The sequence below is a fragment of the Sander lucioperca genome, chromosome 3 (genome assembly GCF_008315115.2).
Source record: "Sander lucioperca isolate FBNREF2018 chromosome 3, SLUC_FBN_1.2, whole genome shotgun sequence".
NCBI classification, from domain to species: Eukaryota; Metazoa; Chordata; class Actinopteri; order Perciformes; family Percidae; genus Sander; species Sander lucioperca.
In genome coordinates, this window is record NC_050175.1 from 45,941,878 (window position 1) to 45,960,297 (window position 18,420).

At 40.9% G+C, this 18,420-nt stretch overlaps 2 protein-coding genes across 2 annotated transcripts in view; both read left to right on the forward strand.

Annotated features, from left to right (window-relative positions):
- The window catches only part of LOC116062651 (chymotrypsin-like protease CTRL-1), a 222,391-nt gene that overhangs the window by 144,114 nt on the left and 59,857 nt on the right, over window positions 1-18,420 (forward strand). The gene's annotated exons all lie outside the window — the stretch shown is intronic.
- Window positions 2,072-16,835, forward strand: LOC118494665. Its single transcript, XM_035999105.1, has 11 exons — window positions 2,072-2,169; window positions 3,606-3,707; window positions 3,953-4,108; window positions 4,474-4,578; window positions 5,253-5,313; window positions 5,937-6,083; window positions 7,722-7,796; window positions 8,578-8,795; window positions 9,733-9,906; window positions 15,449-15,495; window positions 15,619-16,835. The coding sequence occupies exons 1-11, from the start codon at window positions 2,072-2,074 to the stop codon at window positions 16,188-16,190; spliced, it is 1,755 nt and encodes a 584-aa protein (XP_035854998.1). The 3' UTR covers window positions 16,191-16,835.

Below are 18,420 nucleotides of genomic sequence, written 5' to 3' on the forward strand. Positions count from 1 at the left end.
CACAATTCTGAATGGCGCTTTTTATTTTCCAAAACTGCCGGACAGCTCGTAGACAAGTCAAAAGCCATATGCACATTGTGTAAAGCCAAATTAAAATATCACAGAACCACGTCAAGCTTGAGCTACCACCTACGAGCTAAGCATAGTACAGTTAACGTGACTCAGGTTGATGCTAGTGAGCTTAGGAAAAGCACTGTTTTGGAGAGTGCTACTCGCCGCCCTGTGGATGAAACCAAATCCAAGAAAAATGACTACAGCTCTTGCAAAATGGGTAGCAACTAACTGCAGACCTGTCAGCATCGTAGAGGACTCGGGTCTTAAAGAAGTGCTACCTACGGCTGGCATGTTCTGACCTCGTTGAGGGGGACAGTAGTTTGACACATACACGCCCTGTATGACACGGAGAAAGCAGCCACACTGAACTGCTGCAGAGTCCAAACTCTGTCTCATTAACCGGTGATCACTGGACGTCAGTGAGTAATCAAAATTATTTAGGAGTTACTAAACATTATATTGACTCTGGTAAGGATAGGGATTTTTACTTTTGTAGTTAGGTACTTGGAGGAATTGTGCAATAATGACAGATTCACACATTTTGCTTTTGTTTACAGTAAATAAATAATAAACAAATACAAATCTTAAAGTCAAGTTCATCAAGTCACTTTCTTTGCATTCATTTGATTCCCAATCAAGATCCACTGGTAAGAATGGCTTTCCATTGTTAATATGGACTTAAAAACAGTTCTGAAATGCAACATAATACAATTTTAATCATGTGATAAAACATGCGATTAACTATAGAAATTCAGCGATTAATCGCAATTAATAAAAATTAATCGTTTGACAGCCCTAGTTATTACATGTTAACTGTCATTATTTCCTAGATGTGGTAATGCTGCTCCTCTCTGGGAGTTTCCTCTTGTTTCCTGTTTAAAGTTTACTTTCACTTCCCAGAGTTTGTGTTGCAGCTTTTTCTCTCCGTGTGAAGCGCCAGTTGAAGGTAATTTAACTCTAATGTCTGTAATGTTTTAATATACTGTATTTATATATATATATATATATATATATATATATATATATATAATGTCTTTAACTTTTGACTGGTGAACTCCAGCTGTGGTTAGTTTAGTTTAAGAGTAGAAATCTACAGAGAAACCAACACAACTGGACTTCACATTCATTCAAACTGGCGTCTTCATAAAGATCCACTGCCATGTTGTGTGGCTATCTGGGAGTGTAATGAGTTATTGATCCGTGTTACTGTCTTATAGAGCCTAAAATATACTTTTAATTAAACTCTTTAAACATCACCTGGCACTGTTTAAATTGAAAAAGTTGTATGTGTGTGTCTTTGTGAGTGTCTGTGTCTGTGTGTGTGTGTGTGTGTGTGTGTGTGTGTGTGTGTGTGTGTGTGTGTGTGTGTAACCATAATTTTGTTGCAGAACATGGCGTTTTTACTTCCCGTGGCCAGTCAGTGAAAAGCGCTATTAACCTCCTTAGACGTGTCCCTCATGTTGCATTCACGGGACAATGGAAGAATAATTACACACTGACAACAACAACCACAGTTACACAGAGAGAAGAAACAAAGCTCTTATTGTGAAAATTTCCCCAACTGTTAAAAAACACACCATCGTCTCCACCAGTGTAAAGTTAGACACAACAGGAATCTACTGTTTCCTCTGGAACCTTTCAGAATAAAATGTAGTGACCTAAATGCCTCTGAGGCTGTTGTAGTGATGTGTGTGGGACGCGGTGACATTAGTCCAGGAGTCTTTCCAATGTTCCTGTTATCCCAGAAAGAGAATGAATGACAGAGCAGGATGAGCAGAGAGCAGAAATCATTCAGTGAAGAGCTTCAGACTTTATTTTCTGCTCGATAGCTTCTAGTTTCTCCAGCAGCTTCTGTTTTTGGAGATTAAAAAGTGGTCTTCCTCTCTTGCTAACAGGACCCATCAGAGACCAGACCCTACTGAACCTGAACCCAGCTGTGTGTCCATGAAGAGTCACTGGTCCATGGAGACACCACTACTTTAAAAAAACAAGGCGACCTGTAAGGGAGATTAAAACGATGAAAAGTGTGAGGGAGCGAATTCGTGAAATGGAGAGGAGGAGAATGGAAATGGAGAGGAGGGAATTGGAAATTGAAATGGTGAGGGGGAGACTGAGGTGAGTTGTTCTGAAAACTCCAACAAACTAGAAGTAGTGTTGTCTCATTGGGTGTGTGGTCTTCTTGTAGAGGGTCTCTGTGTTTCCAGCCCACTGTAGCCTGTCATCTAGGTGAACTCTGGAATATCTATGGCCCTGTTTTCACCTGGTATTAAAATCTGATCTGAGTGATCTCTCTGTTCCCCGCTGATACCTGGAAAAGGTGGCCACCGGGATACAATAACCGGTAGAATTGGTGGACATCTTTGTTTGTTACAGTGTGTGTGAATCAATTAAAATGAATGGCAATAACGTTAGCAGGGCATGCAGATGCAGGGGGCGTGCAAAGATAATGTAGTGTGTGATTGCTTATCAGGTGGCCAGTGTTTCACTTTCCCTCCAATATTATTATAAACATAATAAAGACACCTGGACTTGGTCGAGACCAAAAGCCATATATGGCAAGACCAGTGGTAGAGACCGAGACAAGTCCGAGACCATAGAAAAACCGTCTCGAGTCCAAGACCGGACTCGAGTACTACAGACCTGCACTACACTGTACTGTTACTACAGACATTCCTGCTTTTATGTCTCCTTTTGTTATTTATTAGTCTCTCATTGGCAGATCTCCACAGCTCTGAGTGAACTAGGGAACTGAGTGGTCAAAGCAGCGGCTGTGAAATGGTTTCATTTAGTTTATGAAGTCAGCAACATTACAAAACATTTGAAAGAACCAACTCCTCCTGAACAACAGTACTAGAATCTTAAAGTAGAATCTTATAAAGGATATTTTTATTGATTTTAATTAGAGCCTGACCGATAAAGGATTTTTAAGGTCGATATTGATACAAATGTTTGGTGATTTAAAAATCTGATATTCCGATATATATCGACCGATATTTTTAAAAAAAGATCCAGAAACGTGTAATAAAACATAAACAGATTTCCCTAACATTAGTTTTTTGTAGTTATTTATGTGTCCTCACTAAAATAATATGATAATGCAGATTAAAAATAAACTTGTTTGTTTTATTGTCACAACAGAAAATCAAAATATATTAAATTAATAAGATGTATAAAAATACAAACTTAAGATATGAAACTTAAAGGGTTAAACACGAGTGTTGCCAACAGGGACGTTGTAGAGAGGTGGACAAACTGTGCAACGCCAACACTCAGGGCATGGTTGAAGGGGATTTTGTCCATTTTTATTTTATTTTTTAAACCTTAATTTATCGGCCATTATAAATGCCGATACCGATAATTTGGAAAATGCCTAATATCGGTCAGGCTCTAATTTTAATCACGTGTTTCTGTCAGAAAGTCATTATTGGCATTTATTTTTTAATAATTAGGCTTATATACATATTCATCTTAATTATATATTTTCTCAGTTATGTTATCCGGGGAGTCTTTCACTGAACATGTGATCTTCAATAAATGTGGTTTTCTATCAGGACCAGACCAGAGTCTGCTGGATCTGAACCTAGCTGTGTGTCCTTCAAGAGCGACCAGTCCAAAGATTCTTTTGTGGATTTTAAACATGTTTCTGACAAAGAGTAAGTCGTCGTTTTTAGCATTCAGTTGTTAATAATTATGTATATAGCCTGTTGTTTTATTATATTTGGTATAAGTATCAGTTCTTATCAGTAGTATTCAATGCTGCTTCCTCTTTTTCTTTAGACAATCTACTGCTGTAAGGTAAGAATTAAAAACTGACAAACATTACTAATATTTGAAATAAAAACAGTCGTCTGTGTTAAAAGATTTTTTCGATATGCCCATTTATCTGTGTTTGTTTCAGGATCCAGCAGCAGAAACCAAAGTCTCCTGAACCTGAACCTGAACCTGGACCTGGACCTGGACCTTTACCTGAACCAAGCTGCATGTCCTTCAAGAGTGACCGGTCTAAGGATTTACCTGAGACCTTCAAAGATGGACATCACTCTGATGATCCAAGGTGAGGATGTCACAACAGAGTGTGTCAGATTCTCATTTGTGAGTCATTGGTGTAAACTGGCAGCTTTCAGAACACTGCAGACTGGAGCATTGCAAGTATCTGACAGAACCGCAGGGGGAAACCCACAAGCAACCTGCTCCTTACCATGCATATCTAATAGTGGTCTACAAGATGCAGCCCACCTGTGTGTTTCACATAGATTCACTCTGTACATTTAAAACTGTTATGTTTCAGTGAAAACACTGTTCTCATGGATGGCATGACAAAACAATGAGCATTTATTATTTGAAATGTATCCAATCCATTGTTGTACAGTGTTCTGGTTGCACTGCAGATTTTATTCAGTTTGTATGTGTTTCGATCAGGAGAAAGCTGGAAGAACCAGAACCCAGCTGTGTGTCCATGAAGAGTGACGGGTCTGAGGATTTGATTATAACCTTCAAAGATGGACGTCACTCTGTTGATCAAAGGTGAGGATATAAAACGGAGAACAAAAGAAACTGTGCTGCCTTCCAGTTGGTCTGATCGATCAAACACTGTTGATTATCTTTCCAACCTGTTCAGCTTTGGAGCATCGTTCTCTGGTGTTGTAGCTCAGTTTTAGAGCAAAACTCTACTGTGTACTCTTGTTTTGTTTTAATATTCAGTTGTTCTCATCAGACAATATTTGTTGTTGTTTTAGATTTGGTTCAGCCCAATATTCACTTGTTTTGTGTTCACATTAAGTTTGTTCAAACAAACCAAGAGAAGACATCTAGTTACATTGTTACCTTGGTTCTCTCAGTGAAGATACTATGCCTCCACTCTGTTACATATTCCATATGTAGAAGAATTATTACTACACAGATATAGAGATCTATAATCTCCTGTTGTCCCCAGAAACCTCCAAGGAAGGATTTTGGTTGTGGTTGGTGAAAGTGTGCCAGAGGGAGGAGGCAGCAGCTGCAAAGACCTGTCTCTCCAGGTTTGGTGCTTGGTGATGTGGTCTCTGCGGCAGGTGCTAGTGAGCATGCGTATAGTGAGAGTTTTGGACATATTGGAGTTTATTGAGGATCTTGTTGGGTTTACCATAGAGGATGCTATTGCAGTAGGCGCATCTTCACCATTGCATAATGTGAGCTAATTCTTCCTGATTCCTACACAGAGTGGACCAGGATATCTCAGAAGTTCCCAGTGGTCAGTCTGCTCAGGACTCCATATTTATGGTATGTACATGAAAAACTACTACTTTTACATCCATTATGCTCACTCATCTGGTGCACTTTATAGACCAGAGGATTGTCATTGTTATGTTTTTTATGTTTCACCATAGAGTAGCACACAATGTTGTTCTATCTCCTTACAATGACACTAAAGTCAATTTTGATTCTGTGGAAATATCTTTTAAATGACTTTTTATTTGACCAAGAGAAACCAGAGCTGAATGTATAAAGCAAACAGCATCGGACTCAGGACAGAACCTTGAGACATAGATTTAGATGAGGGAGCAAAGTAATGAACAATATCTGAAAAACTCCTGTCTGAAAGGTAAGAAGAAAAATCCAGAGCTGATTCAAACATTTCCTTCAATTGCTAGAGCCTCTCAAGTACGATACAGTGGTCCACTGTATCAGATGAAACACTGAAGTCTAATAGAATGAATGCATAATCTTTACTTTTGATTTATTAATTACCATTATATAATGATCGATCAACGAATCTTGAATTATTTGTTTACACAAATGTCATCATAACATACTCTACAAAACTGGTTTGTTTTGATAATACAAGTGTTTTTAAACTCCCAAAAAAATGATATTAAGTTTTGGTATCTTTTGGATCTTTGCAGGGACAAAAGATGGAGACACCTCAAGAAGTTATCTTGGGAATTTTAGAAGATTTGGGAACCAACGACTTTGAAAAATTTAAGTGGTACCTGCAGCAGAAAGGGACCCTAAAAAACTTCCCAGCAATCCGAAAGAGTAAACTGGAGAATGTAAACAGGGTCAACACAGTGGATACTATGTTCCAGACCTACAGTATAAACACTATTAATGTGACCAGAATAGTTTTAGTGAAGATTGATCAAAATGATCTTGTAAAGAATTTATCAAACATCATCTATGAACCTGCAGGTAAGTCATAATCATTATGAATTTTTAAAAAATGGATGCAACAAAGGTCAAACTTATATATCACAGTCTTCAACAAACAGTAGCTTTGTTACCAATGTCTTCCTCTTATCTACAAAGACACATACAGTATGTTGTGTTGACGAAAACAGAACAAGCTGCCAAATATCCACAAGAAAAACACAATTTAAAGTGTCTCTGAGAACCAAAAAAGATGAAACACAGTCAGAATGTTTTTGTTTCCTCTGCGGGTTAAAATTTGCACACACTGATGTCACTGTAAGAAACTGCTTGGGCAATATTAATTTCCTCTGTAATTAAGTCATATACCTTCTGGTTTATGTGGCCAATGAATAGTTCATAGATGTGTGACTGAGACACCCAAGATATCAGTTGATTTTGAGGAATACTAAGTCATTTTACAACAGTTAACATATTCAGGACCTCGTCGTCAAATGGGCTGAAGAGATTTCATCAATACAGAAATGTGCACACTCACATTCACCAGAACAACCCCTCATTGATGTAATTGTTTTATTCATTCAGAGATTCTTGCTGCGTGCCAGCGAAAAGTCAAATCCAACTTACATAAGACGTTCCAGCGTGTGTTTGAGGGGATAGCTAAAGCAGGAAACAAAACCCTTCTGAATCAGATGTTCACAGAGATCTACATCACAAAGGGAGGGACTGCAGAGGTCAATGATGAACATGAGGTCAGACAGATTGAAACAGCATCCAGGAAACCAGACAGACCAGAAACAACAATCAGACGAGAAGACATCTTTAAAACCCCACTTGGAAGAGATGAACCAATCAGAACAGTGATGACAAAGGGAGTGGCTGGCATTGGGAAAACAGTTTTAACACAGAAGTTCACTCTGGACTGGGCTGAAGGCAAAGCCAACCAGGACATCCAGTTCACATTTCCATTCACCTTCAGAGAGCTGAATGTGCTGAAAGAGGAAAAGTACAGCTTGGTGGAACTTGTTGATTACTTCTTTAGTGAAACCAAAGAAGCAGGAATCTGCAGTTTTGAAGAGTTCCCGGTTGTGTTCATCTTTGACGGTCTGGATGAGTGTCGACTTCCTCTGGACTTCCTCAACACTAAAATCCTGACTGATGTTACAAAGTCCACCTCAGTGGGCGTGCTGCTGACAAACCTCATCAGGGGGAAACTGCTTCCCTCTGCTCGCCTCTGGATAACCACACGACCTGCAGCAGCCAATCAGATCCCTCTTGAGTATGTTGACATGGTGACAGAGGTCAGAGGGTTCACTGACCCACAGAAGGAGGAGTACTTCAGGAAGAGATTCACAGATGACGAGCAATCCAGCAGAATCCTCTCCCACATCATGAAATCACGAAGCCTCCACATCATGTGTCACATCCCAGTCTTCTGCTGGATCACTGCTACAGTTCTGGAGGACATGTTGAAAACCGGAGAGGGAGGAGAGCTGCCCAAGGCCCTGACTGAGATGTACATCCACTTCCTGGTGGTTCAGTCCAAAGTGAAGAACATCAAGTATGCTGGAGGAGCAGAGACAGATTCACCCTGGAGTCCAGAGAGCAGGGAGATGGTGGGTTCTCTGGGAAAACTGGCTTTTGAGCAGCTGCAGAAAGGCAACCTGATCTTCTATGAATCAGACCTGACAGAGTGTGGCATCGATATCAGAGCAGCCTCAGTGTACTCAGGAGTGTTCACACAGATATTTAAAGAGGAGAGAGGACTGTACCAGAACAAGGTGTTCAGCTTCATCCATCTGACTGTTCAGGAGTTTCTGGCTGCTCTTCATGTCCATCTGACATACACCAACTCTGGAGTCAACCTGCTGTCAGGGAAAAAAACAACATCAACACGTTTCTACCAGACTGCTGTGGACAAGGCCTTACAGAGTCCAAATGGACACCTGGACTTGTTCCTCCGCTTCCTCCTGGGTCTTTCACTGCAGACCAATCAGAATCTCCTGCGAGGTCTGCTGACACCGACAGAAAGTAGCTCAGTGACCAATCAGGAAAAACTGGAGTACATCAAGAAGAAGATCAGTAAGAATCTGTCTGCAGAGAAAAGCATCAATCTGTTCCACTGTCTGAATGAACTGAATGATCGATCTCTAGAGGAGCAGATCCAACAGTCCATGAGATCAGCAAGTCTCTCCACATATAAACTGTCTCCTGCTCAGTTGTCAGCTCTGGTCTTCATCTTACTGTCATCAGAAGACGATCTGGACGTGTTTGACCTGAAGAAATACTCTGCTTCAGAGGAGGCTCTTCTGAGGCTGCTGCCACTGGTCAAAGCCTCCAACAAAGCACTGTTAGTGGGAATTATTCATCATTAAATACTTGTATATCTTTCAACAGCAGAGACAAATAAATAACGTGTTTGCTTCCTGTTGTCTCTCCAGACTGAGTGGATGTAATCTGTCAGAGAGAAGCTGTGAAGTTCTGTCCTCCATTCTCAGCTCCCAGTCCTCTAGTCTGAGAGAGCTGGACCTGAGTAACAACAACCTGCATGATTCAGGAGGGAAGCTGATCTCTAATGGACTGAAGAGTACACTCTGCACACTCGAGACTCTCAGGTCAGATCAACAACAATAATCTTTGAAAACACAGTATTGAAAAATACTTTGGAAACTTTCAAAAAAAAGGGAATGTTTCCAAAGTAATTTGTTCTGATTCAGAATCACGTCATAGAAAATGAAATATGAACTGTGGCTGAGATCCAGAAATCATTTATATCATGTGAGTTTGATTACTGGATGTCTGTTTATTCCTTCAATGTTTCCAACTTGTTTAGAGTACAGCAGCAGACATTTAAACATGCTGAGAAGGGATTTCATATACTGTATCACCAAAAGTCCAGACTCAACATTTAAGCACAAATGTTTTTGTCTAATATGATGTTTTTCTAAACTTTAGGCTTTATTAAATTTACACTGCCATTAAATTCATGAATGAATACTCTAGCTTTAAACAGGGGTTAAATATAAATATCTTGTTTCCTTTCTGTTGTCTCTCCAGACTGAGTGGCTGTAATCTATCAGAGAGAAGCTGTGAAGCTCTGTCCTCAGTTCTCAGCTCCCAGTCCTCTAGTCTGAGAGAGCTGGACCTGAGTAACAACAACCTGCAGGATTCAGGAGGGAAGCTGATCTCTGTTGGACTGAATAGTCAACACTGCACACTGGAGAGTCTCAGGTCAGGATTCATTAACCCATTCAACTGATGACCATTTAAACTCTGATTAACTTTATTTGATAAACAGCTGACATGTAGCATTGTGTCTGCTGACATGATAAACTTGGGCAATACTTATTAGACTTAGAATTACTTTACATGAGGATTTTTCATTGTTTACTTTTGTTAAATAATTAAATACCACAGATGATTTTAAAGATGTATTATAAATCTGGACCAAAGTGTACATAGACAACAACCTAACAAAACAAACCCAAACAAAACAAACATGGCTCCACGTGTTGAGAGAGGGTTCCTGTGTGTTGTTCTGTGTATTTGCAGTCTGTCAGGCTGTCTGATCTCAGAGGAAGGCTGTTCTTCTCTGGTCTCAGCTCTGAACTACAACCCCTCCCATCTGAGAGAGTTGGACCTGAGCTACAATCATCCAGGAGACCCAGTAGTGATGTTACTGTCAGCGGGACTGAAGAATCCTCTCTGGAGACTGGACACTCTCAGGTACACTGATGAACATAAAAAGGAGATATATTTGTGTAGGAAGTTTTAAAGGAGAACATCTCCAGGAACTAAAATGATAACTTCCTTTTGATAATAATTGATGTAGATTGGACACATCTCTGTATGTTAAAGGAACTGTCCATGGTTTTAAGAAATATACTTTTTTCCCTCTTTCCCGGGATCATATCAGTTTCAATTCAACAGAGAAAGGTCCAGGGAACGTTTAGCCTAGCTTAGCTCAAAGCAATGTGCTTTCTACGCTGTAACAAGAGTGTGTGGATGAAGCATTAATCTACTCTTTTGGCAGACTAGTTAGCTAGATGTTTAAAATGTCAGTTCCCAGTGCTGCAAGGCTCATGTGATTGATTGGAGAAGTACACTGACGTCTGGACCACTTATTTCTTTAAATTCCTCTTGTCCTTGGACAGTACCAACTCTAAGTTCAAAAAGTCCCTCAAAACGCTCTTTCATGCGGTGCAAACACAATATATGTGTGTGTGTGTGTGAGAGTGATGTAATGTTGTTGTTTCTCTACAGACAAAGGTCCACTGTTGCACCAAATGCTTGCTCTTGGGGTAGATGTTGGGTCTCTGTAAATGATAGTGTGGCAGTGACTCCGGCAGCTGTAATCCTGTACGCACTGTGCGTACATTTTTTCCTGAGACACTCATCTAATGATAACAATGTATAAATCTGCACATAGTCTGTTCTTCTCTCTGCTATGTTCAGTTATATTTTCCTCAGTATTTATATGTTATATCACCCACCAGCCATCCACTATTAATCAGAATATTCATTGTTATAACTCGAGCTGTAGATCAGAGGTGGGCCGTCAGCGCCAGCAAGACCTTCTCTGCTGGCCAAGAGATTGTCAGAATCAGAAAATCATATTTTTATAATTAAAGGCCTATTTGTTAATTTCTAAAATAAATATATATTTATCAATTTCATATATATATTATATATTGTATACTCTGGAAGTTTGTTTACATTTTTAGTTGTAAAGTTAATGAAAGAAAGGTGGATGTTACAAGGCAGGGGATAATAGGACCCAAACACAGGGATCAGGCAGGCAGACAGGAGAAGGGTTGAACTCGAGGATTTATTGAACAAAAGGCAGGGTGCAAACCAACGAAGGAATCCAAAAACAGAAGAAAAACACAAGGAATCCTAAAAAGGCAGGCAAAAGACAAAATCCAAAAATAGCAAACCAAAACTCACGAGGGAAAAACTCACAGGATTTGCACTGACTAGGGAAAGCACCAAACACACACAAACCGACAGGGCATGGACACAGACAGGAGCAAACGGATACAAAACAATCTGACACCAGACAAAGGAAACACAGGGGCTAAATAAACTAGGTAACGGGGAACAGGTGGAGCACATCAGGCAATCACACAGGCAGGAAAACAAGGGATGTAAAACTAGACATGACAAGACAGAAAACAGACTATCAAAATAAAACAGGAAACAGAACATAAACAGGGAAATGCACAACAGAAAAATACACAACAAAATATACACATACCACAATACACAACACAGGATAAATTTACAAGACAGGGAAAAGAAAAATACAGAATAAATATACAAAAACAGGAAACAGCAACAGAAATATACAAACAGGTAACAGAAATGTCCCAAACCACAACAGGTGGATGTACTTTTTCTTCACTTGATGAGCAGCTTTTGGTAAGTTTAATGGATTTTTCTGCATTTTAGGGAAATGATTTTACTAGCTATTACTGCTTGCTTTAGTGTTAAAGATTTGTGCAGTGTCAGTGGCCACTGTGCTTTTATGTGTGTGGTGAATTGTGTGTTAAGCCCCCGATGCTTGGCTGGAATTTGTGGGGAGGCCTGTTGATCGCTGATTGTGTTATTTGTATTTTTGAATGCTTTGTGGTCACCGTATAAGTAAATATGACCGGTTGTTGTGGGTTTGTTTTGGTTTCTTTGGTAATTCCATTCATTTTGACTATATGTGATGCAGCATCCTGTCATATTGCATGAAAGTGATGGCTTCAGTCAGCGTGTGTTCATGTCTCTGCAGTAGTGTATTAGGTGTCTCTAGGTGTTGAGCCTTGTGTTCAATCATATTATTCCACACGGTAATGTCCCAGTGCCATGGTGAGGTTATTCAAAGGTGGTTTAACTGCTGTAGGATAGTACTGAAGGCCCAGGTGTAAAATACACAGCACGCCACTGCCGTAGATAAACTGCTGGTTGCTATGGACACTGCTATCGCTGAACCCACGGATCTAGCATGTTGATCCTGTTGCAGTGTATTCCATGTTGAGCTCTCTCTCTCTCTCTCTCTCTCTCTCTCTCTCTCTCTCTCTCTCACCAAATTGTTTTTATATTGCAAAGCACAAATTTCATCATTTTATGGACGCTAAACACGTCAAATGTAACGATAGCCTAAACAGTAAAAGGTTTGATCCCAGGGAAGAAGTTCCCAGACTCCCTTTAAAGTCAAGCTGTTTCTCCAGTTGTTAAATCAGGGCGACATCATGAACTTTTGTAAAACATCTAATTCATGAATTTATAAATGTCCAAACATAATAGGCACACGCTGTTATTTGTACTCTATAACATATCTCATTAATTTCCCTCTGCAGTGCTTTCATTTTCATGCAGCTTCGGTTGAATAAAACAGCGTTCATCAATCAATCAATCAACATTTATTTATATAGCACTTTTTTGTCACACCACTACCATGTATTAAAAGCCATTCTAAACAGATTAACGTTTAAGGCCTTGAAAACAAACAATAAAATCTTACAATTGATTCTAAAACGCACAGGGAGCCAATGTAGGGTGTACAGAACGAAGACGAGCTTGGCTGCGAGACGAACAAAATGTTGCCAGATTTTGACAGCTGTCTTAAGGTATGAAGCCAGAGCTCCCAAACTCAAAGCTGGACCGTTTGGCATGCCTGAAGTACTGAAGATGATACACTCAGTTTAAGCTTCATTCAAATGAAGAAGGTTTTGTGAAAGCCACAACTTAATATCATTAATACAGCTAAGCAGGGAGTGTGACACTGTCATTCGGTTTCATAGGCAAATAAATTTGCAAATCATCTGCATAACAATGAAAAGACAGGTTGTGCTTTCCTATAATAGCCCCTAAATGCAACAGATACATGGAAAACAGGATGGGGCCAAGAATTGAACCCTGGGGTACCCCACAGGAGAGAGGAAGAGTTGATGAGGAGAAGTCACCAATCATAACAGAGACGCTCCTTTTTGCCAAATAGGAGCTAAACCATTGAAGTGCTGAGCCTCGGATGCCTACACACTGATCAAGGAAAGAGAGGAGGACTGCATGGTCCACTGTGTCAAACGCAGCTGTGAGGTCCTATAGCACTAAAGCAGCAGGATTCCTGCATCTACGGACAAGGCAATATCATTGTGCACGCTAAGCAGTGCAGACTCAGTGCTGTGATGTGATCTGAAACCAGATTAAAAATTTTCAAACACAAAGTTCTGTTGCAAAAAGGCTTGTAACTGTATAAAAACAACTTTTTCCAAAACCTTTGAAAGATAAGGCAGATGAGAGACTGGACTAAAATTGAACAACACTGTGGGGTCAAGATGAGGCTTCTTAAGTAGGGGCCTGACCACAGCATGTTTAAAGGCAACTGGAACAGAACCTAAACTAAGACAGGAAGTAAAAAAAGTAAGAAGACTTGACCCAATGGTGTTATTAAAAACCTCCTTCACTATCCCGGCGGGAACAATGTTAAAGGGACAGCTGGTGGGTTTCATGTGTTGCACTACCTCAGTAAGTAACGTCAGAGAAACTGGCTTAAATTCTTCAAACACAGCAGAGTGCACAGGAGCAGCAGGTACAAACACATTAAAATTAACAGTGGCGTATTGCCTGACAGATGCTACTTTGTCGATAAAATAACAGAGAAATTTCTCACATGTACTGATTGAAACCTCTGTCAGAGCAGAGGTGCATGGATTCACAACAGAGTGTATAGTGTTAAATAACACTCTTGTTTCATGGCAACTGCTAGCTATGACAGAAGAGAGATGGTGCATCTTTGCCACCTTCACGGCCTTCTGGTATATAGCTAGACTGTCCCTTAATAAACCCAGTGATACATGCAAATTGTCCTTTCTTCCACCTTCGTTCAGCTTGTCTGCAGTGTTGCCTAAGGGCCCTTGTGGTGTCATTTAGCCAGGGGTCCGCCTTAGGTTTAATAGATTTAGTTCAAACAGGGGCAATAGAGTCTACGATTTCAGTGCATGTGGAATGGAACACAGAGAGAATGTTATCTGGGGAAGAGGGAGATACCAGACCATTCTTTACATAAAACTGTGAGCCCACAAACGCAGAAGCAAACTCTCCAGCTGAAGAGGAGGTGATGCAGCGGCGCCTAGAAGCTGAGGAGACAGGCTTACTAGCAGGTGGTGGAACACCGATCTCAAACCTGATGGGGAAGTGATCTGAGATACCAGTTTCTGTTATTTCTCAAAGTGAAACTGAAAGCCCATATGAGATCCAAGGTGTGGCAAAGATGATGTGCAGGCCCTTCCACACATTGATTAAGGCCAAAAGAGTTTTAAAATCATGAGCAAGTGGGTTTGAGGGACAACACACATGAATATTGAAGTCCCCACAAACCAGGAGCTTGTTGTATTTAGGAACAACATCAGCTAAAAACTCGTGCATAAAATCCTTGTTGAGTTTTGGTGGGTGATAAATAACTGCACACAAAACAGGAGAATCCAGATCAGCCACAAACAGCTTAAGTTCAAAACTATTATAACAGAGTGCAGGTAATAACCTGCATCTGTACTCATCTTTGAAGAGAGTGGCCAGCCCACCCCCTCGACATGACACTCGCGGGGAATTGTGAAAAGAACAGCCGAGGGGGAGGAGCTCCAAGAAGGCGCTGTCGTCACCTGGTTTCAGCCAGTTTTCCGTCAACAACAGAAAGTCCAGAGCATTTGTCGTAAAAGAAGTCATTCAATATAAAAGTCTTATTTGTGAGTGATCTAGTGTTGATAAGCGCCATGTGAATTGAGCGCCTTTCAGTCTGTTGAGAAGACCAATGAGCAGGCGGAGATTCCCATGCACGCAGCCTCGCTTGGAGCGCTTCCTGTTCCAGCAGCGGGGAAATGGGCACTCGGAGTCCAGTACAGTCGACCAGAGCCACCGGTAACTGCACACCGGAGAACGCCGCAGATTGCAGCCGATGAACTCCGCAGAAAACCCAACACATGGATGGCCCAGATCGATTTCTGGAGCAGTAAGCAGCTTTAGAGGGCAGACAGTTGTTGTACGTACTGTGAAATAAAATCCTGACTTAGACCTCCTCTATCACGAAAGTGTCCTGAGATACCTTCAGTTATGATTGGACACTTTAAAGGAAATTAAACTGAATTAAATATTTTAATTGATTGACAGCCCAAATATGAATATAGAATGAATAAATTCCAACCCTTCATTTGATCACAACGAAGCTGTATGTGTGAGAGTGATGTAACCCCCCCCCCCCCCCCCACCCCCCTCCTCCTTTCAGGGTGGAGCCTGCTGGAGTCAGATGGTTGACACCAGGTCTGAGGAAGTGTAAGTCTGTTTTTAATTTCATTCATCAAACTGTGACATCACTCATTCAACCCTCTGATGTCATCATCAAAGTGCTGATTGGTTAATAACTGCAGCTGTGTTGTGTCTCCTTCTCTCCGTCAGATTCCTGTGAACTCACACTGGACACAAACACAGTGAACAGAAACCTCAAACTGTCTGACACCAACAGAACGGTGACATTAGTGAAGGAGGATCAGTCATATCCTGATCATCCAGAGAGGTTTGACTCCTGGTCTCAGCTGCTGTGTAGAGATGGTCTGACTGGTCGCTGTTACTGGGAGGTTGAGAGGAGAGGAAGGGTTGATATATCAGTGAGTTACAGAGGAATCAGCAGGAGAGGAAACAGTGATGACTGTGTGTTTGGACGTAATGATCAGTCCTGGAGTCTGTTCTGCTCTGATCTTGGTTTCTCTGTCTGGCACAATAACAGAGGAACATCCATCTCCTCCTCCTCTGTCTCTGGTAGAGTAGCAGTCTATGTGGACTGTCCTGCTGGCTCTCTGTCCTTCTACTCAGTCTCCTCTGACTCACTGATCCACCTCCACACCTTCAACACCACATTCACTCAGCCTCTCTATCCTGGGTTTGGGTTCTGGGCTGGTTCTGGTTCTTATGGTTCCTCAGTGTCTCTGTGTTCTCTGAAGGAGGAAACAATTTCCTCCCCAGTGTTTTAAATGTTGGTGGAGGACGAGGCTTCACTTTGGTTCACATTTTTCTGAGAGTGTCTGGGGTCAGATGGATCTTTGACTATGCGAGAGCTATAAAGATCATCCAAGGAGGGCAGAGGGCAGTCCGGTGGTGATGACGCTCGGGAGCGCTTTCGTCCCTGCTGCTGTGCAGCTAGAAAACTACATACAGATGCAGTAAGTCAGTATACTCTTATTGCATGATCAGTATGTGTTTTGTATAAAAACATCTGTAGTCTCACATGTACCTTTGCGCTAACTTCACTGTCATAACAAATTCATTATTATGTTTTATTCCTATCTTTATTCAAGAGCGCATTCTTTCAATTTTGAGAGCATTTGTCATTGATTTTACGTTCAGATTTTGTAATAATTTCCCTCAAAACCTTGCTCTTGTTAAAGTTAAGCACAATGCTGGTCTTTGTCTTTGTGATGTATTCACAATGTACGCTGTAGCTGGGTTAGGCAGGAAAACTGCATCCCAGAAATCTTTCAGGTTGTTGTTATGAACTAATGAATGAACTTTGTATAAAATAATTCAGAATGATTGAACAGATTCCTGGTGTACATTGTAAACTTCTTCCACTTCCAGTCCTTTAAAGATGGAATCTGTGATCATGAAATTGTAGAAATGCTGTTAACTTGTGTCATGTTTTGTTATGATTTATTATGTCTCTTTTCACAATAAAAGCATAAAGTTACTGTGAGAGTGTTTGTGGTCTTTCTGTTTAACTTTTACACACGATAAGATGTCTGGGTGTCCCAGAGGTCTTCCAGGTCCAGCTGCAGCGTGAGAAACCCTCCAATCAGAGCAGTCAAGTACGTAAGTCTTTTACTTTTTCATGTTCATATTGTGTTGAGTTCAGGGAGCAGAGAGTCTGTCTGTTTTCTCTCCACGTTAGTTATCAGCCAGCTGCTGGAAATTCACACTGTGCTATTAGTACTTTTACTGCAGTAACATGTCATCAATGGGACACAAAACCTGTTTGATTGGGTCTGTTGGAGGTTTGATTCACTCCCACATTAATATGTTTGTGTTGAAGACTTCACTGTTGGGGTGTGTGTGTGTGTGTGTGTGTGTGTGTGTGTGTGTGTGTGTGTGTGTGTGTGTGTGTGTGTGTGTGTGTGTGTGTGTGTGTGTGTGTGTGTGTGTGTGTGTGTGTGTGTTTGTGTGTGTGTGTGTGTGTGTGTGTGTGTGTGTGTGTGTGTGTGTGTGTGTGTGTGTCTGTGTGTGTGTGTGTGTGTGTGTGTTTGTGTGTGTGTGTGTGTGTGTGTGTGTGTTTGTGTGTGTGTGTGTGTGTCTGTGTGTGTCTGTGTGTGTGTGTGTTTGTGTGTGTGTCTGTGTGTGTGTGTGTCTGTGTCTGTGTGTGTGTGTGTGTGTGTGTGTGTGTGTGTGTGTGTGTGTGTGTCTCTGTGGGTGTGTGTGTCTCTGTGGGTGTCTGTTTGTGTAGAAGACTTCACTGTTGGTATCAGTGAGGAAAGAAGACAGAGGGGGGATGGATTTCATCTGCTCCTGTTGCAGCCCTTCCTGTCTGCTTCCTGACAGGTGGAGCTGTGACTCATTCCAGGGAACAGCTCACCTGTGTCAGAGATTTCTCTCCAGGTGGAGAGTGACCCTCTTCTTCATCAACTCTTCTTCACCAGCTCTTCTTCATCAACTCTTTGGACTGTTTGAAGAAACTGTAAGTTGCTGTTTGATACTTTAACAACACGTTAGTCTTTGGTCTCTTCAGGGTTAGTTTCTGGCTCTGTAATGTTAAATATAATGTTTCTACTTCACTTCTTATTTCCTGAGAAAGTGTGGACGACTCTTGTGTTGAAGATAAATCTCCATGTTGGTGATTTACTGGAATCAACAACACAGTCTCACTCCCTACTCGTCAAATGTATGACGCATGGTCAAGGACCCCTGGCTTAAACTTTCAACGAAACAGGGGTACCTGTTGCGTTATTTTTCGATGGTGGGGTCCGTCAGATAGACATTCATGTTAATCCCTCACCGTTGGATATCGACGACAGAAAAAACACACCCCCTTAACTCGAAATTTGTGACAGTTTTATTACTGGTATTTTTAGCTGAATAACCGCTGTTTTAATCAACATTATTCACGAGATATTATCATGGTTTATATGTATTTCTTTTAATGTTATTATTTCAGTCTATTTCGGCCAGGGAAGCTGGGTTGCTTTTTTGTTTATTTATATTTTTAAAACTATA

Coding starts and splice junctions, on each gene's coding strand:
- LOC118494665 (XM_035999105.1), top strand. CDS start 2,072: ATGAAAAGTGTGAGGGAGCGAATTCGTGAAATGGAGAGGAGGAGAATG. Junction 4,579..5,252: donor CGTCACTCTGTTGATCAAAG/GTGAGGATATAA, acceptor ATTCCTACACAG/AGTGGACCAGGATATCTCAG. Junction 6,084..7,721: donor GAAAGAGTAAACTGGAGAAT/GTAAACAGGGTC, acceptor CTGGTGGTTCAG/TCCAAAGTGAAGAACATCAA.